The sequence below is a fragment of the Salmo trutta genome, chromosome 26 (genome assembly GCF_901001165.1).
Source record: "Salmo trutta chromosome 26, fSalTru1.1, whole genome shotgun sequence".
In the NCBI taxonomy this organism is placed as follows: Eukaryota; Metazoa; Chordata; class Actinopteri; order Salmoniformes; family Salmonidae; genus Salmo; species Salmo trutta.
In genome coordinates, this window is record NC_042982.1 from 6,351,362 (window position 1) to 6,369,228 (window position 17,867).

At 45.9% G+C, this 17,867-nt stretch overlaps 1 protein-coding gene across 1 annotated transcript in view; it reads right to left on the bottom strand.

The window, feature by feature from the left end:
• The window catches only part of LOC115162979 (protein phosphatase 1 regulatory subunit 37), a 55,521-nt gene that overhangs the window by 10,755 nt on the left and 26,899 nt on the right, over positions 1-17,867 (bottom strand). The window contains exons 2-8 of the mRNA XM_029714530.1: positions 11,330-11,427; positions 6,830-6,875; positions 6,638-6,738; positions 4,723-4,842; positions 2,767-2,917; positions 2,488-2,643; positions 1,940-2,052 (exon numbers count right to left, since the gene is read on the bottom strand). Coding sequence (XP_029570390.1) covers positions 1,940-2,052; positions 2,488-2,643; positions 2,767-2,917; positions 4,723-4,842; positions 6,638-6,738; positions 6,830-6,875; positions 11,330-11,427 — 785 coding nt within the window. The remainder of the gene's footprint in view (positions 1-1,939; positions 2,053-2,487; positions 2,644-2,766; positions 2,918-4,722; positions 4,843-6,637; positions 6,739-6,829; positions 6,876-11,329; positions 11,428-17,867) is intronic.

The window sequence follows — 17,867 nt, forward strand, 5'->3', positions numbered from 1 at the left end:
CTGAACATTACACGCCAATGTAAAATGGTTTTTTTGGATATAAATATGAACTTTATCGAGCAAAACATACATGTATTGTGTAACATGAAGTCCTATGAGTGCCATCTGATGAAGATCAAAAGTTAGTGATTCATTTTAGCTGTATTTCTGGTTTTTGTGACGCCTCTCCTTGCTTGGAAAATGGTTGTGTGGTTTTTCTTGTATAGGTGCTGTCCTAACATAATCTAATGCTATGCTTTCGCCGTAAACCCTTTTTGAAATCGGACAATGTGGTTGGATTGACGAGAAGTGTATCTTTAAAATAGGATATAATAGTTGTATGTTTGAGAAATTTGAATTATGAGATTTCTGTTGTTTTGAATTGGCTGCCCTGCTATTTCACTGGCTGTTGGCAGTGTGTCCCGCAGGTAGGACGCTAGCGTCCCACATACCCCAGAGAGGTTAACAAGGCACACCTGTTAATTGAAATGCATTCCAGGTGACTACCTCATGAAGCTGGTTGAGAGAATGCCAAGAGTGTGCAAAGCTGTCATCAAGGCAAAGGGTGGTTACATAAAATATATTTCCATTCTTTTTAACACTTCTTTGGTTACTACATGATTCAACGTGTTATTTCATAGTTTTGATGTCTTCACTATTATTCTACAATGTAGAAAACAGTCAAAATAAAGAAAAACCCCAGAATGAGTAGGTGTCCAAACTTTTGACTGATAATATATATATATATATATATATATATATAGTAAAAACAAATGTATTGTACGTGGTTCCTACATGTACATGTCTCTCCCATTATGAGAGTGCAGCGGAGGCAGTCATGGGATCTCGTGCATGAGCGTGAGATGAATGTCCAGAGCGTGTGTTCAGCACCACTAGATCCAGTCCGTGATGAGAACGCTAGCCGACAGGCCTCTCCGAAGACCAGGGAATCTCCTGTCTATGTGCCAACATTCCAAGAAGGCCTCAGTATTCCAAACACCCCTCAACGTCCCGACAAAGGGACATCTAAAAAGGGACACCATTCTAGGCTCCTTAGTTCTTAAAGAGCAGCTGCTGCGATTTCATTTCTGTATTTTGATATGGCGAGGAAGTATCAGTTGTACCAAACCTGTCCACCTGGGGAACTGACTAGGATTCATTCCAGTTGGGTGATATACACTATATTCACATTCATCATCCACCCAGCCCTAAAAACACTTTCCCTCAGGCCTGCTGGCTAAGTCCTCCACGTGGTCAAAACAGTATCATTCTCTATGTCAAGGATAAACAGACTGTTGGGAGCACCACTACTATGTGCATGAGCCACCCTCCCACTGACCGACAGGCCTGGATATAGACATCACCACCATGCTTAACTAAAAAAGGCCCAGTGCAGCCGTTTCCATCTCGGAATGTTGACTGCCCTGGGCCTTTAAAGCTAGGCCCAGTTCTCCTGGCAACCGGATCAGTGATAATGGCCTGTACCCAGCTTCTCTGTCCTGAGACAGGCTGGGAAGGGGGAGATAGCAGTGGGAGGGAAAGGGCACACCAAAGAGTTACATTGCACAGCTGCTGACATCACTGGAAGTAAAACGTGACTGGACATCACAGTCACATTAGCCATACGGGTGGGGTTCTTCGGAGCGAGTTCAATTAACTGTAGAACTTGCAGTGTTATGAACTTAATGTACAGAATGGTGTCCAATGTAACTGCCAACGCATGTCTATGGTTCCACAGGGAACCCATAGGGATTCATTGTCTGTTTTATACATCGTTTCTGTGGGAGTGATGTGAGGCAGGCTCCAGAAACAAAAACACAGGACTGCTTTAATCAGCAGAGTCCAGGGAGCACATGCAAACCACAGTTTCCTCAACCCCATGGCTGCATGACATGTGCGCGTGTGAAAGCGTGCACATCAGTGCTGAGCCGAGGCATCTCATTTTGTGGCGGGTGTTTACCAGAGCAGCTGCGAGGTAGCCCATGCCGTTGTGCGTTAGCTGGTTGTTCCAGAGCACCAGAGTGACCAGGCCTTTCCTCTGTTCCTTCAGGCCTTCACAGACGTAGGCCAGACCTGCACACCACACAGAGGGAGGGATAGAGAGGAAAAGGTTAGGGGTAATGGTTGAGCGCGGGGTTAGTTTGTGATTCAAATGACATGTGGTTAGAGAATGCGGTTCTTCCGTTCTTTAAAACACGTCCAGGTTATTTGTTACAAGGAAACAAGAGTCGGAGAGGAACTATTTTATTATTTTGGACTGCAAGACAAAAAACTCAACGCTGGGTTATGAGGTTGTCATGATGTGATAGAGAAGGTGAGAGAAAGAGAGAAAGAGAAAGAGAGAGAAGAGAGAGAAGAGAAGAGAGAGAGGAGAGAGAAATAGTGAGAAAGAAAGGTTCAGACAGCGAGAGAGAGAGAGGACTGGGAGAGAAACAGAGTGAAGAGGCTGGTGTGAAAAGGCTGGTGTGAAGAGGCTGGTGTGAAGATAGCAGCGAGCTGTATCCCTACCAGAGTCCAGTATGTGGTTGTTGCGGAGGTCCAGTATCTGGATGTTGCAGTTGAACTTGAGCAAGTTGCCCAGCTGTGCTGAGTCCTGCAGGCCGTTCAGCTTGTTATCAGCCAAGTACAGCTCCCGTAGGTTCATGTTCATCTTCAGAGCCGTGGCTGGAGAGGGAGAGATGAGAGAGGGAAGAAGAGACAAATGAGAGAAGGATGAGGAAATGGAGGCAAAAACGTCTTGGTTAACACAGTGATGATTCCCTGCCTCCCGTCTTCCCGCCCTGTTACCCAGCAGCATTAGCGGTCGTCCAGAGAGCCCAGCGTTCTCTAGGTGCAGCACAGCAAGACTGCCGCTGATGCGGAGCGCCCGTGCCACAAACGGGGCAGAGTGATCCAGCAGGGGTGTGTTGCGGGCGTCCAGGTACTGCAGAGAGCTCGTCTGGGGGCAGAAAACACATGCAGTAATGTTTAAATCAAATTTATAGTCACATTTATTTTATAAATCCCTTTTCACATCCGCAGTTGTCAAAGTGCTTTACAGATACCCAGCCTAAAAGCACTTTATTTGTATGAATTGTGAGTACAAAGAAAGGAGCCTCATTCTCTAGATCTCATAGCCACGTCGTCATGAGTCACTGACACATTCTTCTTACAATCAAAAAGGTAGAAAGAAACGTGTCTCCTCCGTGTAAACATGCTAACCCAAAACAGCAGACACAGTTTTGCTTGTGCCTTCGGGAGGCCTGCGATCTGCAGCCCACGCACTGTCAGCTGTGGCTAATATGGACGGCAGGTAGCCTAGCGGTTAGCGCATTGGGCCAGTAAACGAAAGGTTGCTAGTTCGAATCCCCGTGATGACATGGTGGAAAAATATGTCGATGTGCCCTTAAGACACATAACCCTAATTGCTCCAGGGGCGATGGCCGTGACCCCGGCCGTGACCCCATTCTCTAAGGGTCTCAGAGAGAGTTGGGATATGCAAAAAAAAAAAAATCACATTTCAAATTTGCACATAATACACACTTGTGAAATAGGACAATTATAAGTGCCCACCAAATGATTATATCTGAACACCCATGTGTGCACAAACAGACTCGTACAGAGGATGTCTTTGGAAAATATACTGGATAATCCTCCCAGCATCCCTGGGAGTGGGAACACAGACACACACCCCCCCCCCACCGGGCTTAACTGTGACCTGACCTCTCTTCCATAATCCAGGAACTTCCCGTAATCTGTAATCAGAGCTCTGATAGTGATGACTCACGTCACAGCGCCAGTTAAGAGCATTACACCTTGCTGTCACTGGAAAGAGACATTATTCTCTAACAAATACGTGCTACGCCCAGCCAGCGATGATGCATAGCCATATCCAGACACACCTGTACACATAACCAGGCATGTATAGTACCTCTGCAAACGCAAAGGACGTCAAGCTGCTTGCTTCGAGAGTACTGCTTGCTTCGAGAGTACTGCTTCCCCGTGATTTAGCTCAAAAGAGGCCTCGGAACTCAGGACCTCTGCCTTGCAAACACATGACCTCCCTCCTGAAGCGTCTCTACCCGTCACGCTATTGGAAAAGGCCTTTTAACTGCACAAGGGGCTGAGGAGTGAGTTTCACATATCCCCATCTGCTACACAAACACACAAGCCAAAAAGCACACTTGTGTACGTACAGTAAACCTCCTGCATGCCTGAGCGCCCGATTGCAGCCCCAGGGGGTGCTTCAGTGGAGACCGCAGGCATGTCTCATCCTCATACATACCCAGGGGAGATGTCTTTCTAAACCAACATGGGTTTAGTGTTAATGAAACGGGGGATAGTGGGCTATGTTGCATTCAATACCCTAAACATGCCGCTGGATCCTACTCATTGTCATTTTAAAAACGCCCATCACTTGCTTATTATGATGGCTAAATACTGCACGATTTAAACACCTGCCCCCTAATCCCCAAAAGTCTAAATATTGGACTATAAATTGTGCCTTAAAAATGCTATAAAATATATTCTATTCTACTGAGCCATTTACTTTATTATTTATGTTTGCATTGTCTAGAAGGAACCTGCAAGTAAGCATTTCGTCGGACGATGTATACCACGTGTGTATCCTGTACATACGACTAATAAAACTTTAAACATTTAGAAAATCCCTATCAATTAGTGGTGATAACATCACGCATCACATCCACTGTTTTGCCATTGATTCATTGCTCCGACCCCTGCCCAGAGGTCAAGACCTCTTACCTTCCTCATCATGTGGGCTGCGGCCTGCCAGCCGCGGGTGCCGATGTGCTTGTTGAAGGAAATGTTGAGGTGTGTGGCCGACTCATAGTACTCAATCATGTCAAAGAGAGCGGACGCACCCTAGGAGGAAGAGAGGAGAGAAAGAGGATGATCAAATGTTAGGCCACACTTTACACTGGCCTTATACTCCAACTACCAAGACAAGATCATGAAAGAGAAATATTCCCTACAAGTGTTGCCATACGTTCTAAATGGGAGGAAGGGCTGACAGTGTTGTGCACAACCTCCGTTACTATGGAAACGGCCACCCGCCCAAAAGGGGGGGGGGGGGGGGTGAGACCTGCTGGAACATACCACTGGTTGGTTGGTTGGTTGGTGAGTGAGTGCGAGAGACAGACCAAAGGAAAATAGAGAAATTGGCCTATATGGTAGAAGCTGACACTACTGCTCAGACATCAACACTCCAAAAGGTCCGGGATTTTTACCCAGGAAACCTACACCCAGCATACTCATGAGCAGGCGGGAATCTACACACACAGGCATAGGCCCCATTTGCCTGAAACAGCAGAAATAGTCAAGTCATGAGTCCGGTGGGTAAGTATCTGTCTGGCTGCAGAATCTGCATGTCGACCTCAGTCTAGGAATCACCACATGACTGGGGCCAGGACAGCACAATCTGCACAGGGAACATTTCCTCAACCCTCCAGAAGTCATTAGAAACTGTGGAATCATTCATGCAAATATTACCGTGCCTTTGGAATTAATTCACGCAAATCAAACAAAACATTGTCTTCGATTAAATAAGTAGGCAAAAACGATAGAAAGAATCTGAGGTAACATCGTCTTATATCTGACCAGAACCATGACCGTCCACAAGTAAAGGAACTGAACAAATAAGTCCTGACGGATGTCCCTGGCTGGCTGGTGTAGCTATAGTAAGTCTCATTAACAGAGAGCCTGATGAAGTGAGGCAGCTGGAAAAGGATAACACAACCCACTACAGAGAGACTGGGCTGATCTATGGCTCTGTCTCAACCACTGCCTCTCCCATTCACCCACTCCTTCGCTCCCTTTCCCTCTGTCGCCCAGGTAGGGCCATCCACATCCAGGCCAGCGACAGCCAGCCCGGCAAACCCACTGTCCCCATCTAAACTCGACCGTCTCTCCCCTATAATGACCCCCTGCCTCGGGAAGGGGACTCCGTGAGAGAGCCACTAAAAAGAAGGTCTTTAATGAGCGCGTGTGAGGGAGCTCAGCAAGTCAGTTCAGTGATATTTCCAGGGCAGTCAGTGAGTGTGGGGGGGATGTGCCTGCATTCATACCACGATGTATTTGTTTAGTACTGTCGGTGTATCTATGCATGCATGTACATGCTTATGTGGATAGCGAATGGGTGCGTGCATGAATGTGCACTCGCGTTTAGGTCTACAGTATAGTCTGTGCAAGCATGGAGAAAAACGTGTGCATTTACAGCACTTGACTGAGTAGCACATGGAGCCAAGCCTACAAAAATGTGTGTTTGAGGAAATAAGAAGTGGTCAGACTCGGCAGCGTCGGTTTGTGTCCCTCTGGCCTACAGCAGAGCTCCGGTTCTGACCGCCTGTCTGTCCGTGTCTGACCGCCTGTCTGTCCGCGTCTCAACCCAACCCCATCTAATGGTGTTTACATTCACAGAGCTCTTAGAGTAATCGCACGACCCTGGGAGACACTGCACATCCTGTCAGAGAGAGGGAGGGACAGGAAAACAGACAGGGGGGACGAGAGGACGGGGAAATAAGAGGAGGGAAATAATGAGAACGAGGAAAACGAGTTGAAGAGAGGAAAGAAGGTAAAAAAAAAAAAGGAAGATAGGAGGAGGGGAAACCCGGGAAGGGAGAACAGGGGGAAGGAGAGTAAGGGGTGTGGATAAACGTACATCTTCATCCAGGCTGGTCTGCTCCAGGTCCACCACTTTAAACTGGACCCGCTTGAACACCTCCTCCAGGGACTCACACGCCTTATAGTCCAGCTTCTCACCTGGAGGGACACAAGCGTTCACGCCTTGAAGAAAGACCTGTGTGCGCGCGCGTCTTTTGTACGCGGTGCATGTGTTTCAGTATACGCTTACCTTTAAGGTCCAGGCATTCATTTCGATGAGTTAGGTCTTTCAGCTCCTAAGAAAACACAGGGAAACAGAACAACCCTCAGTAAGACACACAAAGCCAATCACTCAGAGAGACAACACAGTAGGGCGATGTCACCATAGAGACAGACTGACTTTCATCACATAAAAAGGGGACCAATATGAACCCACGTAAATGGAAAGAAAAACCTACTGTGTACACAGACCTAAACCGTTGATACAAAGAACAGGTTGGCAGGACACAATTGCTCAATGGGATTAAAGTGTGTGTGTGTGTGTGTGCGCGCGCACGCTCTTGCGTCAGCAGAATACAACATCAAGCCAAGACCTGCCTGAACAGACAGGAAAACGGCAGACAAAGCATTTCTTCTCTTATCTGGACCAGTGTCATAGTATGATTGTATGCCAATAATAATATCCAGCGTTTTATCTGTTGAATGTCCCAGATCCCTATATAGGTAAAGGTTGATTCTTCCCGTTCAAACTCAGTGTGTTGATACACACACCTGGCTGACGCACGGCAGCCATTTTGTGCCAATAAGATGCACGAGATCAAAGGACAAGGGAAATAGTGCCATCTGAAATGTAGCAAGTCCATGAAACCTGAGCTGGACACATTGTGATAACAGTGTGTTATAGAGGCCCGTGGCGGGTATTGCCCTCAGTCACATCTCTACACGACCCGCAAGTCTGTTTACGTGACGCATGTGTCCTCACTCCACAGCAACCAATTCGATTTCGCACAGTTAGCGCCATAACGTCGCTGCATTCAAAGAGGGGGGGGGTATTCCAATCCACCCTTCCCCAGCCCACCTCCACTCCCCCAGCGAATCCCACTATGCTGCACTACACGGCACAGTGAACATGAACTCAATAACCTCACCTTCCCTACCACCGGCTGCTTGTCAGATAATCACGGCTGATAACCGTAGCTAAACAGACCTATGTCCTCATATCAAAAGCAAAGTACACCGGAGTGTATTTTCAGGGTGTGCGATCTACACAGCCAAGAGCAACATTAGGGCCATCCGTTCGTGGGTCACTGTCAATACTTCAAATTGCAGATGACAAATCCAGCCAAGTCTGTCCAAGTTCAGCAGTGACAGATAGCTAAGAATGGATCAAGGCCCTGAAGCTCCGCTAGGATCTGAATATAGCCCAGCCAGACAGCCATTAGTGTGAGAAACTACAGACAGCAGAAAAACGAGGACCTTTCCATTTGCTCCCTGTTTGTTATAGAAAACAGTCTAAAGCAAATAGTCCCCTGGCCCTATAGCCTTCAGGTGGTTTTGACTGTCTGCAGGCGATACTGACAGACACTTCAGCCCAGACACACACACCCTTCTGGAGCAAATTAAAAATTCATTGTACTTTAACTACAGCTGGTTTAGTCACTTGCCATGAAGAATACACAGCCATTAACACAATATACTATGTTGCTAGAAGCCTACAGCAGATGCATGTGAATGTGACAGTGTGAGAGGAAAGACAGACCTATTCAGGTGTGTGAGAGTGCGTGTGAGCAGCACACAGTGAAGATGCGTAAGACCCACTGAGGTACTGCATAGTGTGTGTGTGTGTGTGTCACCCATTCAGGTACAGATACAATCATCTGAGTGAATGACTTTCTGGGGCTGATGGTGTGTGACCCTCCGTGGCGTTCTGGGATTGGCAGGTTGGCCACTCTTCTACCTGGGGTGATTGTGTGTGTGCGTGTGTCTGAGAGGGGCGAGCGAGAAACTACGGAAAGGGAACCCGATACGGCACTGCACAGGCCTCCACAATAGGACTGTGTGGCCGCAGGTATGTCTGTCCCTGAATAATGAGTGTAGTCCTATACAAGTTAATGAGTCACGAGTACGCCGAAGTGAACATCTGTGTCCTTATGAGTGTGTGTGTGTGTACATGTGCGTACACATCTATAGTTGTGCGTGTGTGACAGAGGGGGAGATTGAATGTCCTTGTGCCGAGGGGGAGCAGCGGAGACAGAAATGTGACACAGTGCTGCCAAGCGTCTAAGCCCCGGGGCTCTGGTTGGGGCTACTGAGGCTCAGGTATTCCACACACAGACGCCGAATAGGCTAGAGCCCCTTAAACACACACACACACACACACACACACACACACACACACACACTTAATGTAGGTAACCTGTAGGCCCCGGGCCGGACACCACGTGCAGAGTACACACTAAATAAAAAGCGTATTTAAAGGGAAGGGGGGAAAAAACACCTCTTTCTTGGCAGCCATTTTTTTTGGACGGGTATGTTTATACAGCCGTTTCTTTCAAGGATGACTAAGCAGAAAAACCAGGCCGTGGATCAGAGCAGACCAGCAGCCAACACACTGACGACGGTGTAGTCGCTGGCTGTTAACCCTACAGTGGAAAGTTACCCGGCCTTTATTTAAGGCCCGAGCAGATAATCAGCTTAGCGTAGTGATGAGTCTTTCTACAAGTGTGCGCGATGTCACCCTCTCTCTCACCAATGACTGAACACCGCCTGAGTGGGGTGACGGGAGATTCCCTGAGCCTCCGTCACACACACACACGAGAGAGAGAGGAGGCGGATTGAGCAAGGTTTTTCTTGTGAGGAATGCGCGAGGTAGAGAGGTGCAGGAGGGGTAGACAGGCACAAGGGGTTGAGAGAGAAGGAAAGGGAGGCAATTCTTCCACCAAGAACATGTGTGTTTGCACAGTACGTGTGTGTGTGTGTGTGTGTGTGTGTGTGTGTGTGGGCAGTGCGAACCGCAAACATCCAACATTGATAAGGGCCTTTAAGTAAGCATGTCACGGTAGGGGCTCTAGCCTATTCGGCGTCTGTGTGTGGAATACCTGAGCCTGCTGTATTCGGCGCATGTGACAAATACGACAACATTTGATCACGTGTAGCTGCACTCCCCATCCTGCCGCCAGCCCGTCTGTCACTCACCCTCTGACTTTTCCCTGTGAGCTCATCCTCACCCAACTGCGGATTTAAAGCGCCATCCCACACGCACACACCCTGACGCCCATTGTCTTCCTAAGACGAGACGCACGACAGAGAAAGACAAACCTGCTCAGGAGACTTCAGGAAGCTACTGTGGGTATAAAAAAATAATTTAAAAAACACGCCCATACTTCTGTACGCAAGCAACAGGGTGTGTATTGACCATCAACAGAAGGCTATTGACCATCGACAATGTTTACAGTAGGCTGCTTTAGCTTAAGCGTGTGTGTTTGTACTGTGCAAGGGTGTGTGTTTGAGAATGTCTGTGTGCATCTGTGGGTGTATGCGCGCGTGTGTTAAGGGAAGGTGGATGGGCGGAAAGAGTTCTGGGGTGGGTCTTTAAAAATATATATATAATTCAATTGAACCTTTATTTAACCAAGCACTTCCGCAAACACTCGAAACTTTCCAATGACACGGCACAGCAGACAGACATGCTGGAGTGTGCGGTCGCTGGGCAGGAAACCGTGGCAACTTACAGTAGGAGTCTCACACACACACACCCTCTCTTATGCTACTTATGGCTGTGCCTCGGTCTGGCTCTTCATTTCCATCTGTGATTGTATTTTTGTCCATTTTCTCTCTCGTTCCTCACAAGCAAATATCATGGTATCAATACGGCATTGGTCGACCTCTCACGCGAACGGAGAGGAAGAAAGTCTATTGGACAGTATAGAACGACAGCGATAAGCCCAGTACAAACAGCCATGGCCCGTGTCATAATCTGTTATAAATTCATGAGCCCTCCCCTTGTTCTGCCCAGACACTTAAGATGAAATAGGCCTTTCACGGGTTCCTCCATTCATTCCTGTTCTGTTGCCAAGACAAAGTGTCTGCATAACAGGCTTTCAACTGAATGAAAAACAAACATTAACACGTTAATGTGTGGACCCACACACACACACACACACACACACACACACGGCGCCGGTATTTAAAAAAAGAAAACAGAGTCGAGGCATTCCCTATCAGATCTCAGCAGCTACTTATTATTAGGGATTAGAGCACAAGACCGGGCAAACGGAAAACAACAAACATCAACAAACCAGACAGACACAGCACATACATCCCCCTGCTGCTGTCAGCAAAGCCCAGCTAGCTCCATGACAATCCCCCCGGTGGGTGTGAGTGAGCTGCCCCAACAGGGTGGTTTGAGGTCAGGTGGTGTTTGATTGGGTGCCAGGGTAAGAGAGGGTTTCACTGGTACCAGATTTTGATGAGGTGGTGATGGTGTTGGGGATTTAAAAGTCCAGATATAGGCTTAATCCAGCTCCACGACAAGACTAAAAGCTAATAAAGCCTGAATTAAGTTAGGGTTTCAGTGCTGTTATTAGGCTACTGAAATAGTGGTATGGAGAATGAGTGTGAGTGTGTGTTACTGTGCATCCACAAACTATTAAAAGCCTACATTTTGTTCGGGCTAACCTGTGTCAGTTTCTTCTTTGGATATGAGGTCTATATCTGTGTGTGTGTGTAAGTGTATTTCATTCAAGTTTACCTGCATCTGTTTAAGCACTTTGGGGATGGGTTTACAGTTGAGTTTCACGCAGGCCTGTCTGTAGGCAGAGAGAATCTCATCCACCGTCACATTCTGGGCTGAAAAACAAGAGTTAGATCAACAACGTGACATGATTACACACACACTTCGATACTCAAAAGGTGGCCTGTTGACGACATCTGTTTGCGTCACAGACATTATAGCACAGTACGATTGACAACATGGCGACATAACATTCTCACATTCACCTGGCTACTTTCTCACCTCTATATAAAAAAAAAACCCACATGCAACTGGTGAGTAAAAATCAGCCAAAACGTTCAGCGATATCACACATTAAAAAATATCTCCCTTGGTGGCTGAGTGAGTCATACACAAGGAGAGCATGTGGTATTTTGAGACACAGTAAGTATATGGGATTTGCAATCTGCTTAGCTAATGGACGGGAAACGAAGCCAACCGGATCCCCTCGCTATAAATGGCTGGTGTGAGTGTTCAGACTGCATCTGGCTCATCAGTGGAGAGAGGGGCACACCGTGGGGACCGTCCGAGGTGCCTCTGGACCGCAGCTCTCTAAAGAGTACCGGGGCGTATGTGTGTGTAAGAGACCCACTGCCACCCTAGATCCTCTCTCTCAGGGCTAACTGATCAGGTGACTGTGGTGCAGATTCAGCCCCGTTGTTTCAGCTCAGATAGACTAATGAGAGAAATGCAGACAAAGGGACAGGTGTATGCATATGCTGTGAGTCTGTGTGTGCACACAAGACAAAGGTCTGATATTTTTGTTCTGCCATCAGCAGTTTGGCTACTTACGCTAAGGTGAGTCAAAATGTCCCCTCTCTTGCCTTCCTTCCGCTCTCCTTCCCCACCCTTCATCTGACTCCCGCATTGTCATTCTAGCCCCGCTCCCGAGTGACAGGCCAGTCATCCTCTTAGCCTAGGTGCCAGTCTGTTTCTGCTCTCCTGCCAACTCCTAATGGAATTGTCCTGTTCAGCTCGCCAATGAATCACGCAAAAGCACAAACAGATCTGGGACCAGGCTAAGGATTGTTGAAGACGGTGAACGTTGAAGAACGGTGAACGTTTCAGCCACAGTATGTATGTACGTACGTATGAACGGTGAACGTTAAAGCTCTCCTGCAGGCCAGACAGGCCCAACCAGTGATCAGCATCATGAGGCTCTGCTCTGCCTGCCATCAGACGCAGACTGAATGAACAACAGCCTGGCAAGCTGCAGGCTGCTCTAAAAGGGCCCTGGAAAGCACACAGACAGAGCCAGAGCTGCGCTGCTTATGCAACACACCTACCACTCACTCACACACTGAGAAAAAGGCTCAGGGCATCAACTGTTAGGCCCAGGCTGTGCTATATCAGGACTGATCTGAATACAGCGGAGCAGACGACAGAGGGATAAGGCTTTAAAAAGCAGTCAAAACAAAATGCGTCTGAAAAGAGGGTGAGTGTGTGTGTGCGTTGTGTGACAGAGCGAAAAAGAAAGAGTGTAGACTACGTGCGTGTGCTTGCCTTGTCTACCTCTGTGTGTGTGTGTGTGTACACACACAGACCTGCTGATCCAGGAGGGGCTGTATTGTACTAGAATCACCTGGCTGGACATCCAGGGCAGGCAGCAACTCAAAGCAGTCTCAATAGTCGCCCGTCTCCAAATACAATACAAAGTCTCTTATGAGATCGCCTCAAACTAACAAACAGAGATCGAGGATCTCCCTTCAAAAAGAAATATCCAGAAGCAGATTGTGAAATCACCTTCACCATCCCTCCCCCTCACATTAAGACCATTCCTTAAAACAGAACACACCCAAAACACTCTACTTCACCATAGAACATATCGCTTGCTTTCCTTCTACAAAGTGTAGGCTCCTCGTGTCTCCCCCCCACCCCCGCCATTGTTACAGGAGATCCAAAGACATATCACAACTCCTCCAAATGGTCAGAACAGTGAACATTTTCACATAGACTTAATACCGCTACATGCTTTTTTTAATGTTCAATTGTTAACCCCAATTCCACCCTGCACACAAACCCTTTCAGTTCAGCTCTACCTGTAGCTCCTGTTGCAACAGCCCTGAGGCTCATGTCAGCTCCTGTCAACGCTCCGTGTGTGTGTGTGTGTGTGTGTGTGTGTGTGTGTGCATGCTTAGATGTATGACGTGTCCTTGGGAAAGCATTAGGCCTAGCTTGCAGGGTTGTTGTCGAGCAGGAGTGAGTGTACACTCTTTCTGGAGGGGGGAAAGAGAGACGTGAGTCGCAGAACGGTAGCACATTCCAACAGCCCAGAGGTGGAGAAACTCCCCTGGTTCTCAGAGCACGCCTAACACACACACACAAACACACACACCCACACACACGATATCATCACTTTGTTACCTATTCTCAGTACTCCAGAGAACTAGTTCTCAGCAAGTAAGGAACTGGAATAGGAGTGGGGAGAGTGTGTTCTGTTGAGAAGCCAGGGCCACACTGTGTACCATACAGCTCCCTGGCCGGATACAGCTCAAGGTAAATAGAAGAAGGAAAAGATGTGCAATAAGAGCTACAGGGCCATAAAGTCTGGGCTGCTCCCGTCTCCCAGTAATCTGGGAGTTTTACTGCAACAGCACGGAGCACTAATTCACCTTTAAGCAGCACAATAGGGTTGGTTGATGCCTGGAATGACACGTCATCCCATCGACCTGTCCAAACATCGTTGATAAACTATTGTATCGTCTATTTGTATTTATTTTTTTTTACCCAGGGCGGGGGGGGTAGAGCGTCCTTGCCTAGCAACGCAGTAAATTATCTGTAATGCAGCCTGTCACTCAAACCACCGATTAAAGTCTAAATAATTAGACTACAATGTGGAAATCGTCTATCCAATATTGTATTTTCTTGTGTGCAAATAAATAAATAAACCAATCATATGGTGATATGTGGTAACGATAACTTTGAATGATGATTTGGTACCAAACGTTGTAGGCCTACAGTGTGATACGAGACCCTTTCAGTGGTGATGAAGAACAATTTCAACTGAGATCGAGAGTGCATGTTCACCATAGAAGACGTCACTGGGCAGTCTCTTGGGAGAGCTAAGAAAAGTTACACTAAAATGGAATTGGAGGAGATGATGACCCACTGGCAGGGTAGTGAGGGAATGAGGGTCGCTTTCCGCTCTTGGCCAACGTCGCCCTCAAATACCTCTACATCTGTGCAAAAAGCGTTCTGTCTGAACTTGTTTTCAGTAGACCTTACAGCAGGTAATATTGTTACCCCACTCTGCAGTCTATTCAAGCCAGAAAAAGGTGAACATTCTTGTGTTCCTTGCCAGAAACTTTTAGGTAGGTTAATATAAAATGACAAGAAAAACAGTCCAAATGGTTCTTAATTGCACTTTCGGTTTAATTTTCAATGCTTATATTCACAGATGAGTCTTATTCTAAATACATGTAGCCAGGCTAGAATATTCTGTTGTGTGTCTTAACCTCTTTGGTATAGGGGGCAGTATTGAGAATTTTGGAAAAAATATGTTCCCATTTTTAACTGCCTCCTACACCAACTCAGAAGCTAGAATATGCATATTATTGTTCAGGTTTGGATAGAAAACACTCTGAATTTTCTAAAACTGTTTGAATGGTGTCTGTGAGTATAACAGAACTCCTATGGCAGGCAAAAACCTGACAAGGCTTCAAGCAGGAAGTACCCTGTCTGACAAGGAGTCGTGCGTCTTACCTCTTTTTATTGAAAAGTAAGGATCTTAGCTGTAACGTGACAATTCCCAGGGCTCCAATAGGCTCTCAGAGCCCGCGAAATAACTGAAGGTTTACGAGGGAACCTCAGGTTGAAATATATTATCGCCTTTTGTAAGTGGATGCTCGGAGGACCTTTCAATGATGCGCGTGCATGAGTCGCTTCTGAGGAGAAATTTTATTCGGCTGTTTAGGCTCAATGCATACTCCCGGTCGGAATATTAACACTTCTCTATGACATAAATGGCATAAAAATTGGTTTTAAACAGCGGTTGACATGCTTCGAAGTACGGTAATGGAATATTTAGACATTTTTGACACGCCAATGCGCCATGCGCGACACCGCGAAGAAGCATTCTAGAACTCACGAACAAAACGTCGCTGTTTGGATATAACGATGGATTATTTGGGACCAAACCAACATTTGTTATTGAAGTAGAAGTCCTGGCAGTGTATTCTGATGAAGAACAAGCAAGGTAAGAACATCTTTCTTATAGGAAATGTGATTTTGGTGGATGCTGACCTGGGTGGGTATCTAAATAGCTAGCCCTGTAATGCCGGGCTATGTACTTAGATTATTGCAAAATGTGCTTCATCCGAAAAGCTATTTTAAAATCGGACATATCGAGTGCATAGAGGGGTAATGTATCTATAATTCTTAAAATAATTGTTATGCTTTTTGTGAACGTTTATCGTGAGTAATTTAGCAAACTGTTAGTAAATTCACCGGAAGTTTGCGGTGGTTATGCTTTTTCTGAACGTCACATGCTAATGTAAAAAGCTGGTTTTTGATATAAATATGAACTTGATTGAACAGACATGCATGTATTGTATAACACAATGTCCTAGGTGTGTCATCTGATGAAGATTATAAAAGGTTAGTGCTGCATTTAGCTGTGGTTTGGGTTTATGTGACATGATATGCTAGCTTGAAAAATGGGTGTCAGATTTTTTCTGGCTGGGCACTCTGCTGACATAATCTAATGTTTTGCTTTTGTTGTAAAGCCTTTTTGAAATCGGACAGTGGGGTTAGATTAACGAGATTCTTGTCTTTAAATAGCTGTGAAATAGTCATATGTTTGAGAAATTGAAGTTATAGCATTTCTAACGATTCAAAAATCGCGCCACTGGATTTCAGTGGCTGTTACGTAGGTGGGACGAGTTCGTCCCACATGTACTAGAGAGGTTAACCAAATAAATTAGTGAAAATAAGTTTGTCATACTTTTGTTTACTTTATTTTGTAATTTGTAGCCTATCCAAATGTATTTTCTTTTTTATAGGCAACATTTATTTTGTTCCCATAAGCGCTGCTGTGAGAGCTTATGTAATGCCCGTTGCACAATTGAAGGATATGAATAAAACACTTCCACAATAAATCCATATCCGTTTAACTTGTACAAGTAACGTCAACTGCACATTTTATTGATAATAGTCTAGTGCAGGCCTATATTACTGGCTGTTTGGTTTGCAAGGATTTTCCGGCGGCACACAATTTGTTTTTCCTAAAACATTGGTCAGGTGGAGGGCAGAAACTTTTTGTAAGGTTTGTTTAAACTTCCCATTCGGTTTTTCTATCGTGCAATTGTTGGTTCTCTCTCATTATTACCATACCATGTTTTTATTTAGGCTATTCACAAACATAACTTTCTGAGATATAAAACTCTGTTACGGTCCTCCAAATTCATTTCAAAGTTGATCATGAAAGATATGCTTAGACCAACAAGACACATTCAAATAAAATGGCGACAAGGGAAAATGCAGCTTTTGGCACTCTCCGCTGTCTACAATCTACATTGTAGGCCTACTTATTGCATTAATAGTAGACTAAGTCTACCTATATATTTATTGAAAAAGGCTTTGGCAAATAGGAATAGGTAGGCCATTTGGCATGTCGCCCAGCTGTGCGCTGCCTGCTGCCCAACTCTGGCAGTGCCAGTCTTGTTCAAATAGTTTAACCTATCATATGTAAAAAAAATATATAAATAATCATATGTAAAAAAAATATTATATGTTCCAACATCACCACTAGATGATGTTGGAACATTGCTGCAGGGACTTCCTTCCATTCATTGCAGTTAACGATGTCTGTCAAACATGGCTGATTTCCAATTATATCGTAATATCACCCAGCCCTACAGCACAAAGCCTACTGTATGGAGAAGGTGGGGGGTGAGCTGTACTGCACAATTCCTGGATCTGAACAAGACTTCTAAAACCTACATACAGTTTGAAAGGGAGATGCTGCCTGTCTGAGCTCTGAGGACAAGCCAAACTGTGCCAAATACACCATTTTACTCCTCCTTAAAGACATAAAAATGTGCAGGCAGCAGGCACAACACAAACAGGATTACCTATAGCCGACATTAATAACCTGTTTGCACAAAGGCCATAAAAAAAATACCTGTGGGGTTTGTTGGTGCTGTTGTGAAAGATATGTCATTTGTCAAAATAAAATGACGACAACGTTCAAGGAAGACATTTGCGTTCTTATTTATTCCTTTTCTTTGTTATGCAGTTAGGCTTATTTAAATGTATGCCATCAGGAACAATGTAGCCTATAATATTCCCCACAAATGCAGGTATTTGAGCCATTGAACCATATTTTATGAGCTCGAGCTAACGTTGTTCATCAACAGACGGTCCCTGATTGGGCTACACGTTAAAAACAATGACAGAATTCACCTCGGTGGTGAGGTGGCCAGGCGAGGCGTGAACAAATGATATGAGAGAACCTGTACAGTCAGTCTCTGGGGCTGCTATGCGATTACAACACTACTGTAGGTATTGGCCAGCCTTC